Source organism: Puma concolor, chromosome D3 (assembly GCF_028749965.1).
Source record: "Puma concolor isolate L17-30 chromosome D3, mPumCon1.1.hap2, whole genome shotgun sequence".
Lineage (NCBI taxonomy): Eukaryota > Metazoa > Chordata > Mammalia > Carnivora > Felidae > Puma > Puma concolor.
In genome coordinates this window covers 7,683,716-7,706,427 of record NC_141678.1, presented here as the reverse complement: position 1 = coordinate 7,706,427, position 22,712 = coordinate 7,683,716, and the positions used below count along the sequence as shown (strand labels likewise).

Here is a 22,712-nt window from a genome sequence, read left to right as displayed (position 1 = left end):
CCAGGATACCGCGCGGAGGTCCAGGATGTCGGAGGAGCAAACCGGGCAGAGCGAAGGCTCCTCTCAGGCTGGTGGAGTGACTGTCAGCGACATCCAGGAGCTGATACGGCGCAAGGAGGAGATCGAGGCGCAGATCAAAGCCAATTATGACGTGCTGGAGAGCGTGAGTGTGGGCTCGGGGTTCCCTGGCGGGAGTAGGAGGAGCCCGGGGCCTCTTGACCTGGCACCCGGTTCTGGGAGGACTGGGAGGCAGGGGAGGCCTGTGCTTGAGCTCTCAACTGTGTATCTCTCCCTCCCTGGGAAGCCCAAGGCGCGGCAACTGCGGCCTCTGTCGGCAGGAGGCAAGTAATATTAGCAATTAAGAATAATCGGTGTTGGTGCCTTAGCATGGGTTTATGGAGCGCGTACCGTGTGCCGGGCGCTGTTTTAATTGCTTTACGTTGATGAGCTCATTTAACCGTCACAGCAACCTTTTGAGGCTGTTACTCTCCCCATTTTAGCGATGAGGAAACAGAGGCGTTACTTAAACGTGCCTCGGGTCACAGAGCTAATAAATTTTCAGATGTCACCAGCATCGTCAGTCCTTGTTGACCGTGTACCAGAAGATCTGTGCTTTGCTAACCCGCTCACGTCAGAGCTTCCTAAGCTTTCGTGTGTTTGGCAAGCACTGGGGATCTTGTTAAAATTTCAGTTTCTGATGAGCTCGGGAGTGCAGGTGCAGATGCTGTGTTTCTAGCAAATTCCCAGCGCTGCTGATGCTGCTGGTCTAAAGACCGAGCTTTGAGTGACAGGTAAGGCTCTTTATCATTATTGTATAGGGAGGGAACTGAGGCCCAGGGTGAGGCAAACCCTAGTCTAGGGTCATGTAGCTGGGAAGTGGCAGTGGTGGGTCTAGTTCCCTGGTCGTCTGGCTACCAAACTGATAGTTTTTCTTATGTCACTTAGTGTAAAGCCACAAATCAATTTGCAGAGGAAGAATAAAAGACATCTTATGTAGGGTGGATTTTAGGTGATGGGAGTAAGATAGAGGCATCATACGGAGGCCAGGGTACCATTTTATTGGTGCTGATTATATGCCTGAAGAGTGTTGGTTTATGTGTGTGTTAGATCATGAAATCCACACAACCACCCTGTGAAGTTAGGATGTTACCCTGAAGCTCAGAAAGGGGAAGTCACTTACTTAAAGTCTCAAAGTGAGATTCAGATATCAAGCCTGTTCAATCCAGAACTTGTGTTTTCAACATTATGCTAACAGTTTCCCAAACTTTAGTTACTTTCTACCTCAAGCAGATGCTGTATCCATATACCTCCTGTACTGTTGTTCCCTTGGTATTTTTCTTTAAGTTGATCCACTTTTTTACTTGATTTAGTTTAAATGAAAAATTTATAGCTCTACAGCATATGGGGGAAAATGGGATTTTTTTCCCTTTAATATAAAATAAAAATACGTATCGGTGCTATAATATGTTCATTCCTTGTCATTAGCTACCATCACTGGCTAAAAGCTTGAAGCTTGAAGCCCTGCTCTATGTTTGTTTTCAAAAAGAGACAGCAAAAACTATAAATCTCTTAGAATAAAGCCTAGGAATAAACTTTTGTGACCTTGGATCAGGCAAAGCTTTCTCAGATGTGATGCCAAAAGCACCAGCAACAAAAGAAAAAGTAGATAAATTGGACTTTATCAGGATTTAAAATGTGTGTTTCCAAAGACACAGTCAAGAAAGGGAAAAGGCAGTTCACCAAATGGGAGAAAATATTTGCAGTTACCTAACAAGGGATCCAGAAAATATGAAGAACTCTTCCAACTCAATACTAAAAAGACAATAACTTGATTAAAAAATCAGCCAAAGGGGGCACCTGGGTGGCTCAGTCGGTTAAGCATCCAACTTTGGCTCAGGTCATGATCTCACAGTTTGTGGTTTCAAGCCCCATATCGGGCTCTGTGCTGACAGCTCAGAGCCTGGAGCCTGCTTTGGATTCTGTCTGTCTGTCTGTCTGTCTGTCTCTCTCTCTCTCTCTCTCTCTCTGCCCCGCCCTAGCTCGTGCTCTGTCTCTCTGTCTCTGAAAAATAAGTAAAAAACATTAAAAAAAAAATTGGCCAAAGACCTTAACAGACTCCTCACCACAGAAGATCTACAGATGGCAAAGAAGCATATAGAAAGATGCATCACGTCCTAAATCATCAGAGAATACAAATTAAAACACCCGCGAGGTGCTACTATGTACTGTGTATGTGTCAGAATTTCCACCTTCAGATGCTGGTGAGGGTGTGGAGGAACTCTCATCCCGTGCTGATAGGGATGCAAAGGTAGGGCAGTTTCTTACAAAGCTCCACATTCTCTTACCACCCATCCAGCAGTTGTGCTCCATCCTGTTTACCCAAAGGGGTTGAAAACATGTTGACACGAAAACCTTCCTGATGTTCATAGCTGCTTTTTTCACCGTTGCCAAAACTTGAAGCAACCAAGAGGTGTTGTTGTTTTTTAAGTTTATTTATTTATTTTGAGAGAGAGAGTGAGTGAACACAAGTGGAGGAGGGGCAGAGAACGTAGAGAAAGAGAGAGAATCCCAAGCAGGCTCCATGCTGTCAGCATAGAGCCTGACGCAGGGTTTGATCCCACCAACCTCAAGATCATGACCTGAGCCAAAACCAAGAGTCGGATGCTTCACCGACTGAGCCACCCAGGGGTCCCAACCAAGAGGTCTTTACATAGGTGAATAGATAAATAAATTGTGGTATCTCAAAACAATGGAATGTTACTAAGTGCTAAAACTAAATAAGCTAGCAAGATCTGAAAAGATGTGTAGGAACCCTAATTGCATATTACCGACTGAAAGAAGCCGGTCTGAAAAGACTACATCTGTAGGATTCCAACCAGAATCTGGAAAAAGCAAAACTGTGGAGACAGTAAAAAGATCAGGGGTTGCCAGGGATCAGGGGTAGTGGTGGGGATGAATAGGTGGAAGACAGAGGATTTTTAGGGCAGTGAAAATACCCTGTGTAACACTGTGATGATGGGTACATTCATTAAACATTGGTCCAAACTCATAGAATGTAAGACACTAAGAGTGAAGGCTGAGGTAAACTATGGACTTCAGTTAGTAACAGGAAACAGTAGGTGTAACCCAGTGGCTTCCAGATAGAGAAGTGAATGGAATCTTTCGTCCTGCACATATGTATCCTGGGCACCTTTTCTGCTGCTGCCATAATTACAGCTGTGACTTGTTACTTTTATGCGTATTAATTTCCTAGGGCTGCAGTAACAAATTACCACAAACAGGGTGACTTAAAATGACACATTTAGTCTTTCACAGTTGTGGAGACCAGAAGTCTGAAATCAAGATGTCAGCAGGGTTGGTTTCTTCTGGGGGCTCGGAGGGAGGATCTGTTCCATGTCATGTCCCTGTCCTACTTCCTGGTGGCTGCCAGCCGTCCCTGGCTTACAGTTGGATAACGCCAGTCTCTGCCCCTGGTCACACGATCCCCTGTCCTGGATCTCCCTTCCTTTTCTACAGGGATACCTGTCATTGGATTTGGAGCCCACCCTGAATCTAAGACAGTCTCATCTCAAGAGCCTTAATTACATCTCCAAATCCTTTTTCCAAATAAAGTCACATATACAGGTTCTGGGGGTTTAGGAGTTGGGGCATATCTTTTGGGGGCCACTATTCACCCCACTGTGGGTGCACCTAGCACTGTGCTAAGCTGTCCACACAGGTCAACTCATTAATTCTCATCGCGAGTGGGAAGGGAGGTGAGTGCCATTATTCCCATTTGATAAGCGAGGAGGCTGAGGCTTGGAGAGGAGTCTTAACCAAGGGCACCCAGATTGTACACGGCAAAACTGGGATTCGGATCAAAGTCTGACTGGGACACCTGAGTGGCTCAGTCGTTTAAGCATCTGACTTCAGCTCAGGTCATGCTCTCACGGTTTGTGGGTTCGAGCCCCACATCAGGCTCTGTGCTGACAGCTCAGAGCCTGGAGCCTGCTTTGGATTCTGTGTCTCCCTCTCTCTCTGCCCCTCCCCGACTCACACTCTGTCTCTGTCTCTCTCAAAAATAAATAAACATTAAAAAAAAAAAAAGTAAAAAAAATCAAAGTCTGACTGCAAAATCTCTACCCTCTATCACACAACACGACACTTTGCATTGCCTTTGTGCGCTATGCTCTGATTTACGCAGGAAAAGTCTTTAAAATGTTAAAATGTATTGTTTTGAATAGGGAATATACGTCCATGGTCAAAACTCAGAGTCTACCAAAGGGTATAAAATGAAAAGTCCCTCTTCCCTCCCTGTCCCCCAGCCACCCACCCAATTCCTTTCCCCAGAGGCAATTGATGTCAGTGTGTCCTTGAGGGATGAAAAACCTTTTGAAATCCCTTTCAGATCTCTTTTTGCTTTCAGAAAGAACCGAGGGCCTGCCACAGCTGGATGTCCTTTGGGGTTTTCACTCCCCTCCAGCTTCCAAGGCCACCAGCCAGGTATCAGCTGCTGTAGGAAGGAGTGTTTGGAGGAGTCAAGAGGCTGGCCTTGGGGATGAGCTGCAAAGCTTTAACCTGCACTGTTCTGACTTCAAAAGAGGAGACTGGATTCCTGCATTTCTTGTGTTATTAGAAATCAGTAAAAAAATATAGTGCCCCCACCCCCCCCACCCCCCACTTTGAGGGTGGTTGAGGGAGCATGTGGGGAAAGTACGTGGCCTGTGCTAAGCGATCAGCATGTGGCGGCTTTTGTTACTGTCACCTTTATGAAGGCCGCACAGGGAAGGAGGTCTGGAGGACTTCACACCTGTGAAATCTTAACCATGTGTCTTCCCTCCAGCAAAAAGGCGTTGGCATGAGTGAGCCGCTGGTGGACTGCGAGGGGTACCCCCGCTCAGATGTGGACCTGTACCAAGTCCGGACCGCAAGGCACAACATCGTCTGTGAGTGGTGCGCGTGCAGGGCCCTTCCCGAGGCTGAAGGCACACAAGTGAAATCTCCTTCTTCCATAGTAATCTGCTTCCCCCTCTTCTGCCCTGATGCGATTCTCTTACCATTCCCCGCCCCCCCCCCCCCCATCGAGGGACTCAGAACGGAGGAAATGGTTTGGCCTCTAGGGTTCTAAATTTATGGTTTCGTTTTTCATTTCGTTTTTAAGGACTTTGCTTCACTCTGGAAACTTTTTTGAAATGATAATAGAAGCCCAAGTCAAATATTGCTCACCATCCTAATCAAAGCAGTTATGTATGAGCTGGTAAGGATAGTGACCTGGCTGTGGTCACTCACACAGAAGCGCTCAGTCCTTCGGTACGGACGTTTGGAGGTCGGCAGTGCAGGGCTGGCCGCCACATCCCTGGCTCTGCCATCCTTAGGACATGTCTAGCTTTAGGGTCACCGTGTCCGTGCGCCAAGCAGGAAGGGAGGGAAGGAAGAAAGTAAGGAGGACGAAAGGTCCTTAGCCAGCCAGCACCCTCCCCTCAAAGATCTGTCCTGGGGGCCCACCCCCACCTTGCTGCAGTGACTTCTGTTTCGCCTCCTAGGCCCCTCTGCCGGCAAGACATGTTGGGGGATGTACCCCATGGTGGGCATCTCACGATCCTAAATAAAATCATGTATTTGTTCGTGGTTGAGGAACAAGTGGAGAGAAGTGTTTGGATAGTGTATCAGTTCTCTGTTTTCTGCTGGAATAAATTCTCAGACTTAGTGGCTTCAAATGGCACAGATTTACTCTTACAATAATAAGGTGTCCAAATGGGTGTCACTGGTCTAAGGTGGAGGTGTTGGCAGGGCTGTGTTCCTTCTGGAGGCTCTTGGGAAGAGCCCATTTCCTTATCTTCTCCAGCTTCTGGAGGTGCCTGTGTCCTGTGGCTCATAGCTCCTTCCATCGTCAAAGCCAGCAAGGTCATCCCCCAGCTTCTGGTCCCACCGTCCCACCTCCTTCTGTCACTCTCTGCCTTCCTCTTTCACTTATGACCCTCGTGGTCACACTGGGCCCCCCATCTGGGTAGTCCAGGATGATCTCCCCATTCAGTGTCCTGAACTTAACCACCTCTGGAAAAAGCCCCCTTGGGCAAGGAAAGTAACATATTGGGCAGCTTCTGGGGACAAGGATGAGAGCACCTTTGGGGGCCATTATTCACCCCGTCACAGGCAGGCAACCAGCAGCCTCTGCCACAAAGTCCTGTTAGAGGGGAACTTGTCGTGCACATTTTTCACTCAGGGACCTCCGTTTTATGTGCGTGAACCTCAACTCCGTCCTCAGCACGTCGTGGTATAAAGCTGAGCTGCTCACTGGGGTCGCGAGTAACCGCAGGAGACACCGCTCAAGGTGCCGACCATTCCTCAAAGCTGCAGTGTGATCCCAGAACAGCTTCTTAGAGTGTCACTTTGCCTCGAAGATTTGGGGGAAAGAAGCACGCCATCTTTGTATTGAAACAAAGGGAAGATACAGGGTAGGGAAAAGCCATATTAAGACGATCAGACTGAGGGAAATTTGGGGCTTTTGGCTAAACCCTCAGACTCCCCAGGGATGTGGCCTGCTTTCCTCGGCACTTAGGATTCTGGGGGAAATTTGAGAAGCGGAGCCTATGGTGTGAGAGAGGGCACTGACTTATTTGTTTCCGGGTGGTTACCCGGATGTTCCAACACCATTTATTAAATAGCCTATTCTTTCGCCATTCATTTGAAATGCTAGCAGTATTACATAGAGAATTTTTAGACATATTTAGGTCTCAAGTTTTTTGCACTGTTCTGTTGATATATCTCTTTGCTAATATCACACTGTCTTTTTAAGTTTATTTCTTTAGTAATCTCTACACCCAACTTGGGGCTTGAACTCATGACTCTGAGATCAAGAGTCACATGCTCTTCTGAGTGAGCCAGCCAAGCTCCCCGGTGTCACACTGTCTTAATGACTTTATTGTATTTAAGAATCTGCTTGTGGGGCGCCTGGGTGGCTCAGTTGGTTAAGCGTCAGACTTCGGCTCAGGTCATGATCTCACAGTTCATGAGTTCAAACCCTGTGTTGGGCTCTGTGCTGACAGCGCAGAGCCTGGAGCCTACTTCAGATTCTGTGTCTCCCTCTTTCTCTGTCCCTCCCTTGCTTGCACTCTGTCTCTCAAAAACTGAATAAACATTAAAAAAAAAAAAAAAAGGAATCTGGTTAAGCAATGCTGATCAATCTTTTGAAAAATTATTCTCAGAAGTTTCTTGTTTTGTGTGTGTGTGTGTGTGTGTGTGTGTGTGTGTGTGTGTGTGTAAACTCTAAACTCTATACCCAACATGGGGCTTGAACTCACAACCCTGAGATCAGGCCACATGCTCCACCAACTGAACCAGTCATGTGCTCCTCTTGTATTTTTAAAAATGGATTTGGGGAGGGGAGGTGGGGGCTGTATGTACGGCTTAGTCGGTTAAGTGTCGGACTCTTGATTTTGGCTCAAGTCATGATCTCATGGTTTGTGAGATAAAGTCCCGAGAAGGGCTCTGCCCTGACAGCGTGGAGCCTGCTTGGGATTCTCCCTTTCACTCTCTCTCTGCACCTTCCCTGCTCATGCATGCTTGCCCTCTCTCTCTTTCTCTAAATGAACATTAAAAAAAAGAAAAAATAAAAATGGATTCTATTTTTTAGAACAGTTTTAGATTTACAGAAAGATTGGAAACATATTAACAGAGAGGTCCCATGCAGTCCCCAGCTTTCCCTATTATTAACATCTTAGTATACTGAGTTTGTTATAGTTGCAAATTTATTTTTTTGAACTAGGCCTTGGAAACATTTTGTCCAAGAGAATAACTTTTTTTGGAATTCTGATTAGAATTGCAATAGATTATAAGTGAAGTTATCCATTCCATCACCCGGCAGCTATATATGGAGTACTTACCGTGTGCCAGGCACTGCTGAAGGTTCTGGGGGTCCTTGTGGAGCTTACTGCCCAGGGGGTCTTTTCTAGTCAGACAGTGACCACATATTATATGTTGACACTGTTTTAAGTCCCTGCCCACGTATATGTCTCTACTTATTCAAATCTGGGTTCTTTTCTTGTGTCTGCTCCTGTGGGTTGGGTCCCAGAGTCCCATTATGCCTGAGGGCCTCCCCTTCCCTCGAAGTGACGGAGGCAGAGGAACCAGGTCAGGTGGCCATGTGTGCTTCCAGTCGAGGGCATCTGGAAAGTCTGAAAGTCCGTGACCCACAGATGCTGGACGTGGATTGGCGGGCAGTGCTGGTTGGCGGCTCTGGCCTCTGAAACTCCTCAGAGGGAACCTTGGGAGTGAGCTGGCTTGAATGAAGGAAATAGAGGAAATTGTTTTTAGGTTTAGAAAGTTATCAAAATGCTGCCAACCAGGCCAGTGCTGCACTGGCCTGCTGCGGTGACTCACTCACTGGCATCGTGGTTCACAACATCTTTTTTTTTTTTGGTAATCTCTACAGCCAACGTGGGGCTTGAATTCACAACCCCAGAGATCAAGAGCCTCTTCTGACTGAACCAGCCAGGCGCCCTATTGTGCAACATTTTGAATTAGCCATCAGTACTGAAAAAAATCAGAGGGTTTTACCCCACGGTTCCTCATGTCCAGCATTTGTCCTGTTAGGTCTCAGACCGAACATCACTTGCCGTGTATTAGTAGACTTAGGCATCATTTTTCGTTCCGGAGGAATTAGGTGAGAAGTAAAGCGGGACGATTCCTCTGCTCACCTTTCAAGTCTCAGTTGAAACGGCGCTGCCTTGGGGAAGTCTCCCCTCATCTCCTAGACTAAAAAGGTCAGGTCCTGGCTGGCCAGCCCTCATCACAGTCATCAGATGTGACTGTAATTTACTTGTTCTGTGGCTGCCTCCCTTGCTAGACTGAGCTTCGTGAGGGTAGTCCCCTGTCTCGGCCACACGTTTATCCTCAGCCCCTAGTCCAGTGTCTGGCATGTAGGAGGTGCTTGTTGAATATTCAGGGAATGAATGTGGGAGTCTCATGTCCTCCGCCGTCTTCCTTGTCCCCTGATACGGCATTCTCCTCCCAGGCCTGCAGAATGATCACAAGGCGGTCATGAAGCAGGTGGAGGAAGCCCTGCACCAGCTGCATGCTCGGGACAAGGAGAAGCAGGCCCGGGACATGGCTGAGGCCCACAAAGAGGCCATGAGCCGCAACCTGGACCAGAGCGAGGGCCTCAGCCCCCCTCAGGCCTTCGCCAAAGTGAACAGCATCAGCCCTGGCTCCCCGGCCAGCATCGCGGTAAGCCAGAACCCGGCCACGGAAATCCATAGCCAGAGAGCGCCGTGGGTCAGGTAGCCTTGGGGTGGGGGTGCGGGCCGGTTGGGACTGTGGACACAGACTCGTCATCTCTCCATGCTGCGGCTTCACTTTACCCACTCACTTGGCAAGCACTGGCCAAGGCCTGGGGGCCCGGCCCTGTGCTGGGGCCAGGGTTTCGAGAGGAGTCAGTCCCAGCTTCCCACCAGACTGGTCAGGGAGAGGCCTGGGACACAAGGCAGAAGGTGATAAATATTGCTAGAGAGGGAAAGAGGATCTCTTGTTGGGCGTATTTTAGCTGGGCTGTGAGTAATAGACACGAGAATGACAACGGTAGCCACAATTTACTGAATCCTTGCTGGGCACTGGCTGTCCTGCCGAATGAGTTACAGATCTTACCTGGTGTATTTTTGAAAGTTTTAAATAGCTTTACTGGGATACAGTTCACACACTGTAAAATTTACTCACTTAAAGTATATGATTTCCCGGGGCACCTGGGTGGCTTAGTCAGTTAAACGTCCGACTGTGGCTTAGCTCATGATCTTGCACTTTGTGAGTTCAAGCCCCACATCAGGCTCTGTGATGACAGCTCAGAGCCTGGATCCTGCTTCAGATTCTGTGTCTCCCTCTCTCCATGCCCCTCCTCCGCTTGTATTCTCTCTCAAAAATAAATAAAGTTAAAAAAAAAAAAGTATGCAATTCCATGGCTTTTAGTGTATTCACAGAGCTATGTATCTATCACTGCAATCAATTTTAGAATATTTTCATTATTCTAGAAAGAAACCCTGTACCCCCTAGCCCCATCTCCCCTAGCCTCTTGGAACCACAAGTCTGCTTTCTGTCTCTATGAATTTGCCTATTTTGAATACTTTATGTAAATGAAATCATATAATGTATGATGCTTTATGATTGGCTTTGTCCACTTAGTATCATGTTTTCAAGGTTCATCCCTGATGGAACATGTATCCCTATTTGTTTCCTTTTTTATTTATTTATTAAAAATTTTTTAATGTTTATTTGTTTTTGAGAGAGACAGCATGAGCAGGGGAAGGGCAGAGAGAGAGGGAGACACAGACTCCGAAGCAGGTTCCAGGCTCTGAGCTGCCAGCACAGACCCCGATGTGGGCTCGAACCCACAAACTGAGATCACGACCTGAGCAAAGTCAGATGTTCAACCAACTGAGCCCCCCGGGCACCCCCTTCTTTCCTTTTTATGGCTGATTAATATTCTATTGTATGGCTGCATCACATTGTTTTTATCCATTCACCAGTTAACATTTGTTTTTTTTCCATTTTTTTGGCAATTATTAAGAATGCTACTCTGAACATCATGTTCAAGTTTTTATGTGGTTGCATATTTAATCTTTAATCCCACAGCCACCTTCTGGGATAGGCAGTAATCTTTACCCCCATTTTGCCCATGAAAAAAAGCCCCTGAGCTCTGAAGTAACTTGTGCCAGGACACATTGCTCCTCAGTTATGGAACCAGGTCCTGGAGCCAGGGCCTGCCAACCATCTTTAATGGTCACAAGACGTTAAGTTACACAGAAGCTTCGTTGTACTCATTACTCTATCCACAGCGTCGAGCACAGGCTGTAGTTGGCCCGCGACAAATATAAGTTGAAGGAGTGAATGAATCCTGATCTGTGTTCTTGGAATGAAAGGGTCACACTAGCCCTGGGTCAGCCTTGCGCCTGTGGCTGCTTGTCTGGGGACCTTTAGGGCAAATTGGTCTAAATTCTGACCCCTGAACAAAATAAGCTCAGATTGCTCTGCCTCTTCTTGCCCCTGAACCTGGGTCGGGACCCCAGAAGGCAGCATTTGGTTTTTCCCCTCATTCTTGAAGGCCTGTACAACCCCAGCTTTTATCAGATATTGGGCAGATGTGGCCCCCTTTCACTAGATCTGTCCCAGAAGGAACCTGCAGGGGGAGGTGGCCCAGTTATCCACCACCCTCTCCCGTGTGCAGTAGCTAAACCCCTGACCTCTTTGCTTTGTGCCTGCCATTCTCCCCTGTAGAAAACACGTTCTTGGCCTGGATGTTAAAGTTGGATGTGGAAGGGTAAAGAAACCAGAAGCACATTTAACCTCTACCCTCGTTTTCTATTTTCTCTTCTCTGTCTAGGGTCTGCAAGTGGATGATGAGATTGTGGAGTTTGGCTCTGTGAACACCCAAAACTTCCAGTCTCTGCATAACATTGGCAACGTGGTGCAACACAGTGAGGGGGTGAGTTGGAAGTCACATCCGGTCAGTAACCCTGGAATCGCTAGGGCCAGGAATCGTCGCTGGGGTCTTTACTGCCTTCAGAGAGATGTTGCTCAGGCCCAGCGCCTTTGCACTTGCTGGAGTGTTTTTTTCTCCCTTAGGCCCATCCCTCATCTTGTACAGATGACACCTGTATAAGACCTTTGCAGCCACCCTATGTAAATACCCCTTCCTCCTTCCTATCCCTGCTTTCATTCAGCAGTGTTTCTTGGAAGTCTTTTCATTTCCACACACCTTGCTGTTTTACACTGTTGCACAGCAGTCCGTTGTGTGAGTGGACTCCAGTTTGTCCACCCCCTGCCTTATCAGTGGACATTTTGGTGATTGCCGGTTTTTTACCAGCACGAACGGTCATACATTCTTGTTCATGTGCTATTTCTTGACATTGATACCGGAAAGTACTTACAGGCTCTCAGTGTATTATACACAGTTACAGTAGATAATCTGAAGAAGTTTTACTAATTTGTACCCTGATCAGCAGTGCCTGAGAGCATCACGTCATCAACAGAACTCTCTATTACTTTTAACGTTTTTGCGAAAGTGGCATCTTATTTTCATTTGTATTTTCCTGGTTACCAGTGAGGTTGAGTGTCCTTATTTTTTACGTGAATTAATGGTCATATTTTGATTTCTGTGGGTTGTTTATATATTTTTTTCTCACTGGGGTATTCGTCCCTTTAAAAAAGTGATTTGTAGGAATTTTTTTTTTTTAATTTTTTTTTTAACGTTTATTTATTTTTGAGATAGAGACAGAGCATGAACGGGGGAGGGTCAGAGAGAGAGCGAGACACAGAATCTGAAACAGGCTCCGGGCTCTGAGCAGTCAGCACAGAGCCCGACGCGGGGCTCGAACTCATGGACAGTGAGATTGTGACCTGAGCCGAAGTCGGATGCTTAACCAACTGAGCCATCCAGGCGCCCCAGGAATTTTTTTAACATAACAGATATTAAACCTTTGCCTGTTTTCACATTACATATGTTTCTCCTGTTAGCTCCTGGTCTTTTAACTTAGTTTATGGTGATTTTGATTACTGGAAAGTGTTTTTTTTCTTTAATTTACAGGGGTAAATTAAACAGGGTTTGTGTTTTCTGTACTTGCTCAGTGACCACTTGTCTAGTTTGTTAGCTTTTCATTTTGGTGCCGTCTCTTTCCGTACCGTCTCCTTCCGTTCTATTTGTCCTGTGGTCGTGTCCCTCTGCTGTCCCTTTGCTGTCCTGTCTTGCCAGTGAGGCTCCTGGAAGTGGTGCAGGTGTAGTTTCATTCTGTTATGTTTACCCAGAGTCTCTCTTGATCTTTCACTCCTTTTCCCTGGAGTTTCCTCGTGTTATGGTTTACTCATGTCTCTTGCACACCTTGGTGCACATACTTCAAAACTTGCAGGTGTCTGGGATCATTGTTACTGGTTTGTTTTGTAAATATGCCTTTTTTTTTTCTCGAAGAGGTAATACATAACCTGAGTTTAAGGCAGAACCAAAGAACACATGATGGAGAATCTCCCTCTCCTCCGGAAGTAGCCACTTTCCAGCTGTGTGTCCTTCCAGGGTCAGTCTGTTCATATACCAGCATATAGAGCTCCTGGTTATCTTGATTAAGGTGTAATTTACCTACAGCCAAATTTACCCTTTTCATTGTGCGGTGCTGTGAGTTTTGACACACGTACCTAGTTTGGTAACTGCCGCCGTAATGAAGATACAGAGCAATTCTGTCATCCTCCCCGAAACGGCCCCATGTCCTTTGGTGACGAACCCCTCCCCCAGCCCCCACCCCACGCAACCGCTCAGCTGTGCTCCAGCCCTGTAGTTTCACCCTTTCTAGAATGGCTTGTCAATGGAACTGCCCAGTATATAGGGCCCTTTAAGTCTGGCTTCTTCTCACTCTGCATCATGCGTCTGTGATTCATTCATTCATACGCCGTCGTGCGTGCGTGTAGTCACTCCTGTTTGTTGCTCAGTAGTGCTGCACCGTGTAGGTGAACGCCAGATTGCCTACCCATTTACCAGTGAGGGACATTTAGGTTGTTTCCAATTTTGGTGATTAGTGATAACAGCTACTGGTTTTGAGTCTGTCTTTTCTAGTTAAATATATTCTTAAGCTCTTCATAGATCTGTGAGCCCCCCCCCCCTTTTTTCTTCTTTACTGAGGTATGATCGACATATAACATTATATTAGTTTTGGGTATACAGCGTAATGATTCCATTTTTGTATATGTTTCAAAATGATCATCATAAGTGTAGTTAACATCCATCACCATAGTTATATATTTTTTTCTTGTGATGAGAACTTTTAAGATTTACTCTCATAGCAACTTTCAAATATGCTATACAACATTACTATGTACTGTAATGCACAGCATGTTGACTATAGTTAATAACGCTATAAATCCTTCCTTACAAAAGTAGTCATTGAACATTTTTAAGCGACAGAACCTTTTCTTCAAATGAAATTTCTCGGGGAATTCCAATATATCAAATAGATAAAAAACGCTGAGCTGCTGGGGTTGGAACACCTCACCCCCCTCAGGGCCCTGGATCCTCCTGGAACCAGAATCCCGACGTGAGAATCAAGGGTCCACTCTGTGTCCGTAGAAAAATGATGAAGAAACCAAAAAAACACTATATTCTGTTATTAGACATTTAGGTGGTTTCCAATTTTAGGGAAACCTAGAAATGAACACTCTTGTAGACCAATCTCTATCTCTGTTTCTTTTGATAACTTCCTAAAGCTGCCTTTCTGGATCAAATGCATGTATTTTCAAAGGAAAACAAATCTGAAATTTAAAAAAAAAGTCATCTTTAGTATAAACAACGTTTATTTTATTGAGCTGTGGAAAGGAATGGAGTGCTGGCCTGCTGTAATATGGATGAACCTTGAAAGGATTTGTGGTAAGTGAAAGAAGCCAGGCACAGAGGGCTGCGTATCTGAGAATTCCATTTATGTGAAGTGTCCAGAACAGGCAGATGGACGGAGACAGGAAGCCGGTTGGTGGTTGCCAGAGGCTGAGTGGAGGAGGGCATCGGGAGAGACTGCTAATAGGTACTGGGGTCCTTTTGAGGGATGAAAATGTCTTGGAATTGATAGTGGGAGTGGTTGTACGAATCTCTGAATATACTAAAATGCACTGTATTGTATACTTTGAAATGCATTTTATGGTATATGAATTATATCTCACATAAATAAAAACAATGCACTTAAAAAATTTTTTTTTAAAGTTTATTTATTTATTTATTTATTTTTTTTAACTTTTTTTTTTTTTTCCAACGTTTATTTATTTTTGGGACAGAGAGAGACAGAGCATGAACGGGGGAGGGGCAGAGAGAGAGGGAGACACAGAATCGGAAACAGGCTCCAGGCTCTGAGCCATCAGCCCAGAGCCCGACGCGGGGCTCGAACTCACGGACCGTGAGATCGTAACCTGGCTGAAGTGGGACGCTTAACCGACTGCGCCACCCAGGCGCCCCTAAAGTTTATTTATTTTTGACAAAGAGAGCAAGTGTGAGCTAGGGAGGGGCGGAGAGAGAGGGAGACACGAATCTGAAGCAGGCTCCAGGCGCCAAACTGTCAGCACAGAGCCCGACGTGGGGCCTGAACCCACGAATCGTGAGATCATGACCTGGGCCAAAGTCGGACGCTTAACCGACTGAGCCACCCAGGCGCCCCAAAAATAATGCACTTTTAATGCAAAAGGTTTTGAGGAAAGGATAAAAGTCCTGAGTCTCTCCCTCCCGAGGACCCTCCCTGCTCTGTTTGAGTGCTGGACAAGGTGCGGGTGCTAAAGCGGGAACAACAAAGGTAAACAGAAGGCTCTTGCCTCGGGGACGCTTTGGTGGGAGAGACCAGCATTAATCCAAGGTAATTCTATACTGTCATGAGTATTATGAAGGAAAAGATTGAGGAGGCTGGAGAGCAACGACGGGGGTTAGGATAAGGTTCCCGAGGACGTGACCTGTGAGTGTTAGAAGTTGTTCAAGGCTAGAGACTGGCGGGGAGAGGAGTTTTCCAGCAGGGTCATGGCCCTGAGGTGGGAGGGCTGGAGGAGATGGTTGGAGACCAGAGCAAGGGGGAGAGAGGAAGGGAGGAGGAGGCAGGTCTGGGAGGTTGGCAGGGGCCAGAATGCATGAGGCCCTGTGGTCCCTAGTCAAGATGTAGTTCTTTTTTCCTGAGGAGCAGTAGAGAGCCATACGCACACTTGCAAGCTGAGAGGAACAGATGTAAGCAGCTTTGTGTCTTAGAAAGATTTCTCCAGATGCTAGGTAGAGAGCTGATTGGAGGGCTGACAGTCTTAGCAGCCTGGTCAAGAGGTGATGGTGGCTTTGGTGAATGGGCTGGAGGTGGAAGGAAGTGGACAAATCTAGGAGACCTTTAGGATGGAAGTACATAGGCTTTAATATGACACCTAGCCCATGTCAAGGATGACCTCTGGGTTTCTAGTTTGTCTAGGGGTATTGTTTCTAGAACCAAAGCACTCAGTGTATCTCTCATATATTTCCTAAGTGCGAATGAATATGTCCATAGTGATTGCTTTTTGAAAAAGAAGACGGGCACCTGGGTGGCTCAGTCGGTTATGTGTCCGACTTCGGTTCAGGTCATGATCCGATTCGGTTCGGTCCAGGCACAAAGCCTGGAGCCTGCTTTGGATTCTGTGTCTCCCTCTCTCTGCCCCTCTCCTTCCCCTCCCCTCTCAAAAATAAACATGAAAAAAAGATTTAGAAAAAGAAGACAAACAAGACCTACCGTACATACTGTTCTGGATTTCCCCCTACCCTTTGAGGGGATTTCCGTGTGGGTACGTACCTACCTTCACCATATTCCATTGCTTGGTCTACCACCTTTTATTTGACCATCCCTCCACACAGAACATTTAGGTTGTTCCCAGGGTTTCACCATCAGCAACAATGGTGTCGTGAATATTCTTGTCTTGTGGGAGGGTTTCTGTCCGAGAGATTTCTAGAAGTGGAATTACTGGGTCAAAGGCAATGCCCATTTATAGATTTCATAGATGTCACAGTGTCCTCCAAAAAGCTTGGATTAGTTCACATTTTCTTGAATAGTGTATGTGAGGGCTTGCTTCTTGACCCCTCTCCCCTGTGTTATTTATTGGCAGTCTCATTCTTTGACCATCTGAGTGAAAAATGGCATCTTTTTGGTTTTTGTCTTCATGCTCTATTTTGTCACATTTCAGAGATTACATTGATAGATCTGCCCTAATTTAAAAAAATTGTGGTAAAATATACATACCATAAAATTTACCATTTTAACCATTTCTTTTTTTTTTTTAATACTATTTTTGGGGAGAGTGCAAGCGGGGGAGAGACAGAGGGAGGGGAACAGAGGATCTGAAGCAGACTCTGTGCTGACAGGCTGACAGCAGTGAGCCCGATGTGGGGCTCTAACTCAGGAACCATGAGATCATGACCTGGGCCAAAGTCGGACACTCAACCCATTTTAACCATTTCTAAGTGCGCAGCTCTCTGGCATTTAAGTACATCCGTGTTGTTCTGCAGCCATCCCCTCCATCCATCTCCAGAACTGTTTCATCTTTCCAAACCGAAACTCTATACCTGTTAAACACTAACTTTCCATTCTCCTCTCCCCACGCCTCTGGTGATCACTAATCTGCTTTCTGTCTCTATGCCTCTGCACCTATCAGTGGAACCAGACGATATTTCTTCTTTTGTGGCTGGTGGATTTCACTTAGCATCATGTCTTCATGGTCCACCCGTATTGTTGTTGTGTGTGTCAGAATTTCCTTACTCTTTAAGGCTGAATGAAACTGTATTGTACGGATAGACCACATTTTCTTTATTCCTTCAACACCTGTATCTCGTGGATAAATGCCTAGTAGTGCAATTGCTGGGTCATAGGGTAGTTCTACTTTTAGTTTTTCGAGGAACCTCCATACGGTTTTCCAGAGTGGCTGCACCCGCTTGCATTCCCATGATGTAGTAATTCTACTTCCAGTTTTCTGAGGAACAGTCACCCTGTTTTCCACGGCAGCGACACCATTTTACATTCTCTTGCAGCTGTGCACACGGGTTTCGATTTTTCCACATCCTCACCAACTCTTGTCATTTTCTGGTTTTGGATAGTAGCCATCCTAATGGATGTGCAGTGACACCTCATTGTGGTTTTGATTTGCATTTGTTTAATGATTAGTGACGTGGAGCATCTTTTCATGTGCTCTTTGGCCATTTGTTTATCTTTTTTTGGAGAAATGTCTACTCAGGTTTTTTTGCTTAATTTTTAATCAGGTTGTTTGCTGTTATTGTGAGTTGTAGGAGTCCTTTGTTTATTCTGGATATTAATCCCTTATCAGATATATGATGTGCCAGTATTTTCTCCCATTCTGTGAGTTACTTTTGACTCTGTCAGTAGTGTCCTTTGATGCACAAAAGTTCTAGATTTTGATGCACTTTGTTGTAATTCGTAAGTTTCCTTGGTATGCTATTTTAATTTTTCACACTAAAGTAATACATACACATAATAAAAACAAATTAATTGAATGGAAAGATATAAAAGCAAATGTCGTCTTTCACTCCAAACTCCTAGTGCTTCTTCTGCAAGTAATTACTGTTAACAGTTTTTTCGTATATCTTCCAGAAACCTTTGTATGCATGAAGCAATCTTTATGTCCTTTTAGAACGCATATTGAGGGGCGCCTGGCTGGCTCAGTCCGTAAAGCATGTGACTCTTTATCTCAGGGTCGTGAGTTCGAGCCCCACATTGGGAATGGAGCCTCCTTGAAAAAAATAAAAGTAAAAAAATAAAAAACATGTATTCACATGGGTTCATGTTTTGCTCATTTTGTTTTGTTTTTACCAAAACTGCTTAATTCACTCTGCTGTATTTGAATAATACCTTATTGAGGGATATTTTGGGTGTTTTCAGTTTTTGAATTTATAAACAGTCCTAGAATGAACACTTTGTTCATATATCATCTTGTACTTTTGCAAAATGTATCTTGTAGGCACCTTTTAAAGGTTTTTTTTTTTCGTGGGGAGACGTGTTTGTCCAGGAAGATGGTGCCAATCTGCAGCCCCATTAGCCGCCCAAGAGCGCCATGTCCCCCACACTCTTGACAACTGCCAGGTTATACTTCATATAAGCACCTTACCAACCTGATGTGCAAAAATCAGTATCTCGGCATTTTAGTCTGAATCTCTTTGGATTCTGAACAGGTTGAATATATGAGCTTATTGTCCTTTCAGAAGCCCCTGAATGTGACCGTGATCCGCAGAGGGGAGAAACACCAGCTTAGACTTGTCCCAACCCGCTGGGCAGGAAAAGGACTGCTGGGGTAAAGTATCATTTCTGTTTATTCATAAGGCAACTGTCGGTTGTCACCTGGGTGTTTGCTGGATATAAAGCTGTGGGGAGGAGGTGGGGGCCACTGGGAAATGATGGCATTCCCCAGATTGCCTGCAGAAACTCTTGATAAATGCTTGTGGCAGGAATGAGATTGCAGATCTGGAGGCAGAGGGAACCCTGGTCTCTCTGGTTCTTTCATTAACTGGGCATTTGCTTTATTTTAATTTTAATTTTTTTTTTTTAAATTTTTTTTTTTTTCAACGTTTATTTATTTTTGGGACAGAGAGAGACAGAGCATGAACGGGGGAGGGGCAGAGAGAGAGGGAGACACAGAATCGGAAACAGGCTCCAGGCTCTGAGCCATCAGCCCAGAGCCCGACGCGGGGCTCGAACTCACGGACCGCGGGATCGTGACCTGGCTGAAGTCGGACGCTTAACTGACTGCGCCACCCAGGCGCCCCTAATTTTTAAATATTTATGTATTTATTTTTGAGAGAGAGAGTGTGAGGAGGTGAGGGGCAGAGAGAGGGGGAGACAGAGACTCTGAAGCAGGCTCTGTGCTGTCGGTGCAGAGAACTGGGCATGTGCTTTAAAAGAATTAAAGAGGGGCGCCTGGGTGGCTCAGTCGGTTAAGCGTCCGACTTCGGCTCAGGTCATGATCTCACAGTTCGTGGGTTCGAGCCCCGCATCGGGCTCTGTGCTAACAGCTCAGAGCCCGGAGCCTGTTTCAGATTCTGTGTCTCCCTCTCTCTATGCCCCTCCCCAACTCATGTTCTGTCTCCCTCTGTCTCAAAAATAAGTAAACATTAAAAAAAAAAATTTTTTTTTTTTAAATAAAAGAATTAAAGAATGTGGATGAAACACTCAGACGGCTCACTTTCTGATCTTGCTAAATGGAGTTGCCAAACTTACGTTGTTCCTTTTTCTTTTCTTCCAGCTGCAACATTATTCCTTTGCAAAGATGATTGCCTCTGGGGAACAGTAATAGGAAGACATCTTCCCTGGCCCGGGACTTGGATCTGGTGGGGATTTCTTCCTTCTTTTCTCTCCCTGAAGCTTAAGCATCTGGAAGAGGCTGGAAGCCTGAACTTCTGGGTAGTGGAAATACTATGGCCTCCCAGTGTAATCTCTTGGGATTAAGACATTGTTAACTTGGTTTGTCGTTGGCATCTTTTGCATATTAGGCCATGGCCCTATGCGGGAGCCATCTGGATTGTGGGCAAGTGGGCTGGAATTATTCTGGCAGGTGCCAATATGTCTTTATTCTTTTAGGATTTTTTTCCCCCAAATAAACACAGGTTTACAGTGCTGATATGACCCATGTTATCACCCTAACTGAATTTCTTATGAACCTCCCAAACCAAAGCTCAGACAGAAATTAGAACATTATTTTAGAAAGACAGGAGCGCCTGGCTGGCTCAGTCAGTGGAGCGTGCAGTTCTTGATTGCAGGGTTGTAGGTTCAAGCCCCACGTTGGGTATAGAGATTACTTAAAAAAAAAAAAAAAGAAAGTGGACAGAACAGGGGCACCTGGCTGGCTAGGTCGGTAGAACATGCGACTCTTGGTCTTGGGGTTCTGAGTTTAAGCCCCACATAGGGCACACGGCTTACTTTAAAACAAAACAAAAACCGGGGTTGGACAAAACAAACCAACAGTGGTGCTGAAGTCAAGATTAGGCCAACAGTACTTCAGGAATGTCATCCTTAGTGACTGAGGTTTCCAAACACTCAGGCTGCACCATCTGTATTTGCATTGTGGCATTGCTGCTCTGGATACAGAAATTGCATCCTTGGCAGATGGACCAGCAGTTGGACATCCGGGGCCAAAATTGCTCCCTGGAAGAACAGGGAAAGCCAGGAGGCTCCCCAGGTAGCCCACCATGGTGTCGGCTTCCTTTTCTGTAACCCACCAGAGGGCAGCAAGCTCCCTTTGTTTCTTGAATAAAAAAAACCTTGCAAATTATCTTCTGATTTGACTTTTTATAATTGAACCTCCTGGTCATCCGCTCAGATCAAGAGTAGCTTGTAAACTGCCAAGGTGTGCTCAATGGCTAAGGGGAACCAGTGTGTGCCAATCTGACTTCTTGAATCAGCCTCCTTCCTTTTATTTTCTCTCTTCCACGTGACAGCACGGGGTTCGGTGATTCTTAGTGACCCTGTGTCTTTCTTTCTTCACCTTATCACCACGTTTATCTCCATAGTTCTTGCAGACCACTTTGTTTCAGAGGTCAGGTGTGGCCCATTCTGTTGGCATGCCTGTGTTCCTTGGGAGTGGATTTGCTTGGGTTGGATACAGAAACCAGCTTGCCTTGACAGGAGTCAGTACTGGGGCAGTACTTCGAGGCATGGATTCTCATCGCTCAACTGGAAAGCCTTCCTGTTGAGTTCTTGCCCCAAACTGTATTCTAGCTGTACCTCCACATGTGTTCCCCCCTTGTAGGCACAGAACATGCCACGCTTACCAGTGTTTGCTGTTTAAATTGTGTGTTCTGATTTCAAGTGTGTTTTCCAATCTCTTTTTATAAATCCTAGTTTATAATAAACACAGGTTGTACCATCAGTTTGATCCCCTTTTTTTTTTTTTGAGATGTATGCTTATTAATCAACCAGCATTGGGTGGGGCCTGGGGGTGGGGGATAGGGAGCATCATTCACACTGTCCTAAAATGAGAGCACCAAAGAGTTTTCTGCCTCAGTGCCTTTGGCTGGTTTCCTGCCAAGTCTCCTTTTAGAAACCTCAGGATGGCCACGTGTGCTGTCTCTTTGAGATTCTGAGAGTCACTTTGAAGTGATCCCAGTAGATTCAACGAAGCAGGTTTTGCAGAAACATTTTGTGATCAGAACAGCAAGATCATATAACCTATATAACGTGTAATCCCAGCCAGCTAAAACACTGCACACAACACGTAGAGAAAGTGTGGAGGGCAGATCTGTGTGCTGCGTCTGTGAAACCGGGAAATTTAGTTTGCTTTTGGCAAAGAGAATTTTGCCAAACAGCTCATACTTCTTCACTTCATCTCGTCAAGCCTTGAGAAAGTCAAAAGTGCAAGCATCCACCGCTGCAGCTTTTTAGACTTCGGCGCCTGGGGGAAAAAGTTGGGGGAGGAACAGGAGGAAAGAAACGGCCAGGAAGAAGGCCAATTTCGCTGCCCGAGTGGCGGCCGCGCCCGTTCCCCGGGGACCGCCAGGGGGCGTGCCGGCCCGCTTACGGCAGAGCCTTGGGCACGTGACCACCGTCCAGCCCTCCCGCTTTACGGCCCGTCGCCGAGGCGGCGGTTACCTTGGGGACGGGGCTTGCGTGGCAACGGTAACTAAGGAGCTCGCGGTGCAGAAAGCCAGGGCCGCTGGAGGCGGGGAGGTGACAGAGGGGTCCAGGCGGCGGGACGGCCCGGCCACTGAGGCCCACGGAGGGCGCGCTCTGTGAGTCGGGGGCGGGGGCCCTGGCGTGGGAGGGCCCGGTGCCCCGCGGGGGGCGCTCGCCGCACCCCGGCCGGGCCTGGGGCGGCCTCGGAGAGACCTGAGCTGCGCGTTGTGCCCCCAACAGGCCCCCACACCTTCCTTCCGCCCCTCCCCCGAAGCCGCGCATCAAGATGCGCTGGCAAAGTTTGCAGTGGACGCAGGCCTCGTGCTGAGGGCCCCTTGCTGGAAATCATAGTAATGATTTTTGAGATGCAGGAACCAAGCGTCAGGGAGGTCTGCTTCTTTCTAGCGGTGTGATCTGAATAAGTCCCTTCAACTCCCAGAGCCTCACACTCAAGTTTGGCGGAAGGAATAAACCAGAGACTATGCTAGAAGGCGTTTAAACTTTGTAAACAGTTGCCACCTTTCTCAGCCACTCTGCTGCAGCTGCGTTGAGCATTTGACATGGCATCTCAACCCCAGAATTTAGGGCTCTCATTTTTATTTTGCCCGTGAGCAA

The 22,712-nt window shown here is 46.4% G+C and overlaps 2 protein-coding genes across 6 annotated transcripts in view; both read left to right on the top strand.

Moving 5' to 3' along the window:
• The first annotated feature begins 25 nt into the window (after positions 1-25).
• PSMD9 (proteasome 26S subunit, non-ATPase 9) lies at positions 26-21,354 on the top strand. The gene is made up of 6 exons (XM_086681630.1): positions 26-163; positions 4,823-4,925; positions 8,993-9,204; positions 11,348-11,449; positions 18,695-18,783; positions 19,732-21,354. Exons 1-6 carry the CDS (start codon positions 26-28, stop codon positions 19,757-19,759), a joined length of 672 nt encoding a protein of 223 aa, XP_086537756.1. The 3' UTR covers positions 19,760-21,354.
• A 706-nt stretch (positions 21,355-22,060) lies between these two features.
• Positions 22,061-22,712, top strand: part of CFAP251 (cilia and flagella associated protein 251) — a 69,060-nt gene continuing 68,408 nt past the window's right edge. For all 5 annotated transcript variants that reach the window (XM_086681607.1, XM_025933215.2, XM_086681608.1 and 2 more), the window contains exon 1: positions 22,061-22,213. The gene's annotated coding sequence lies outside the window, so the exon portion shown is untranslated. The remainder of the gene's footprint in view (positions 22,214-22,712) is intronic.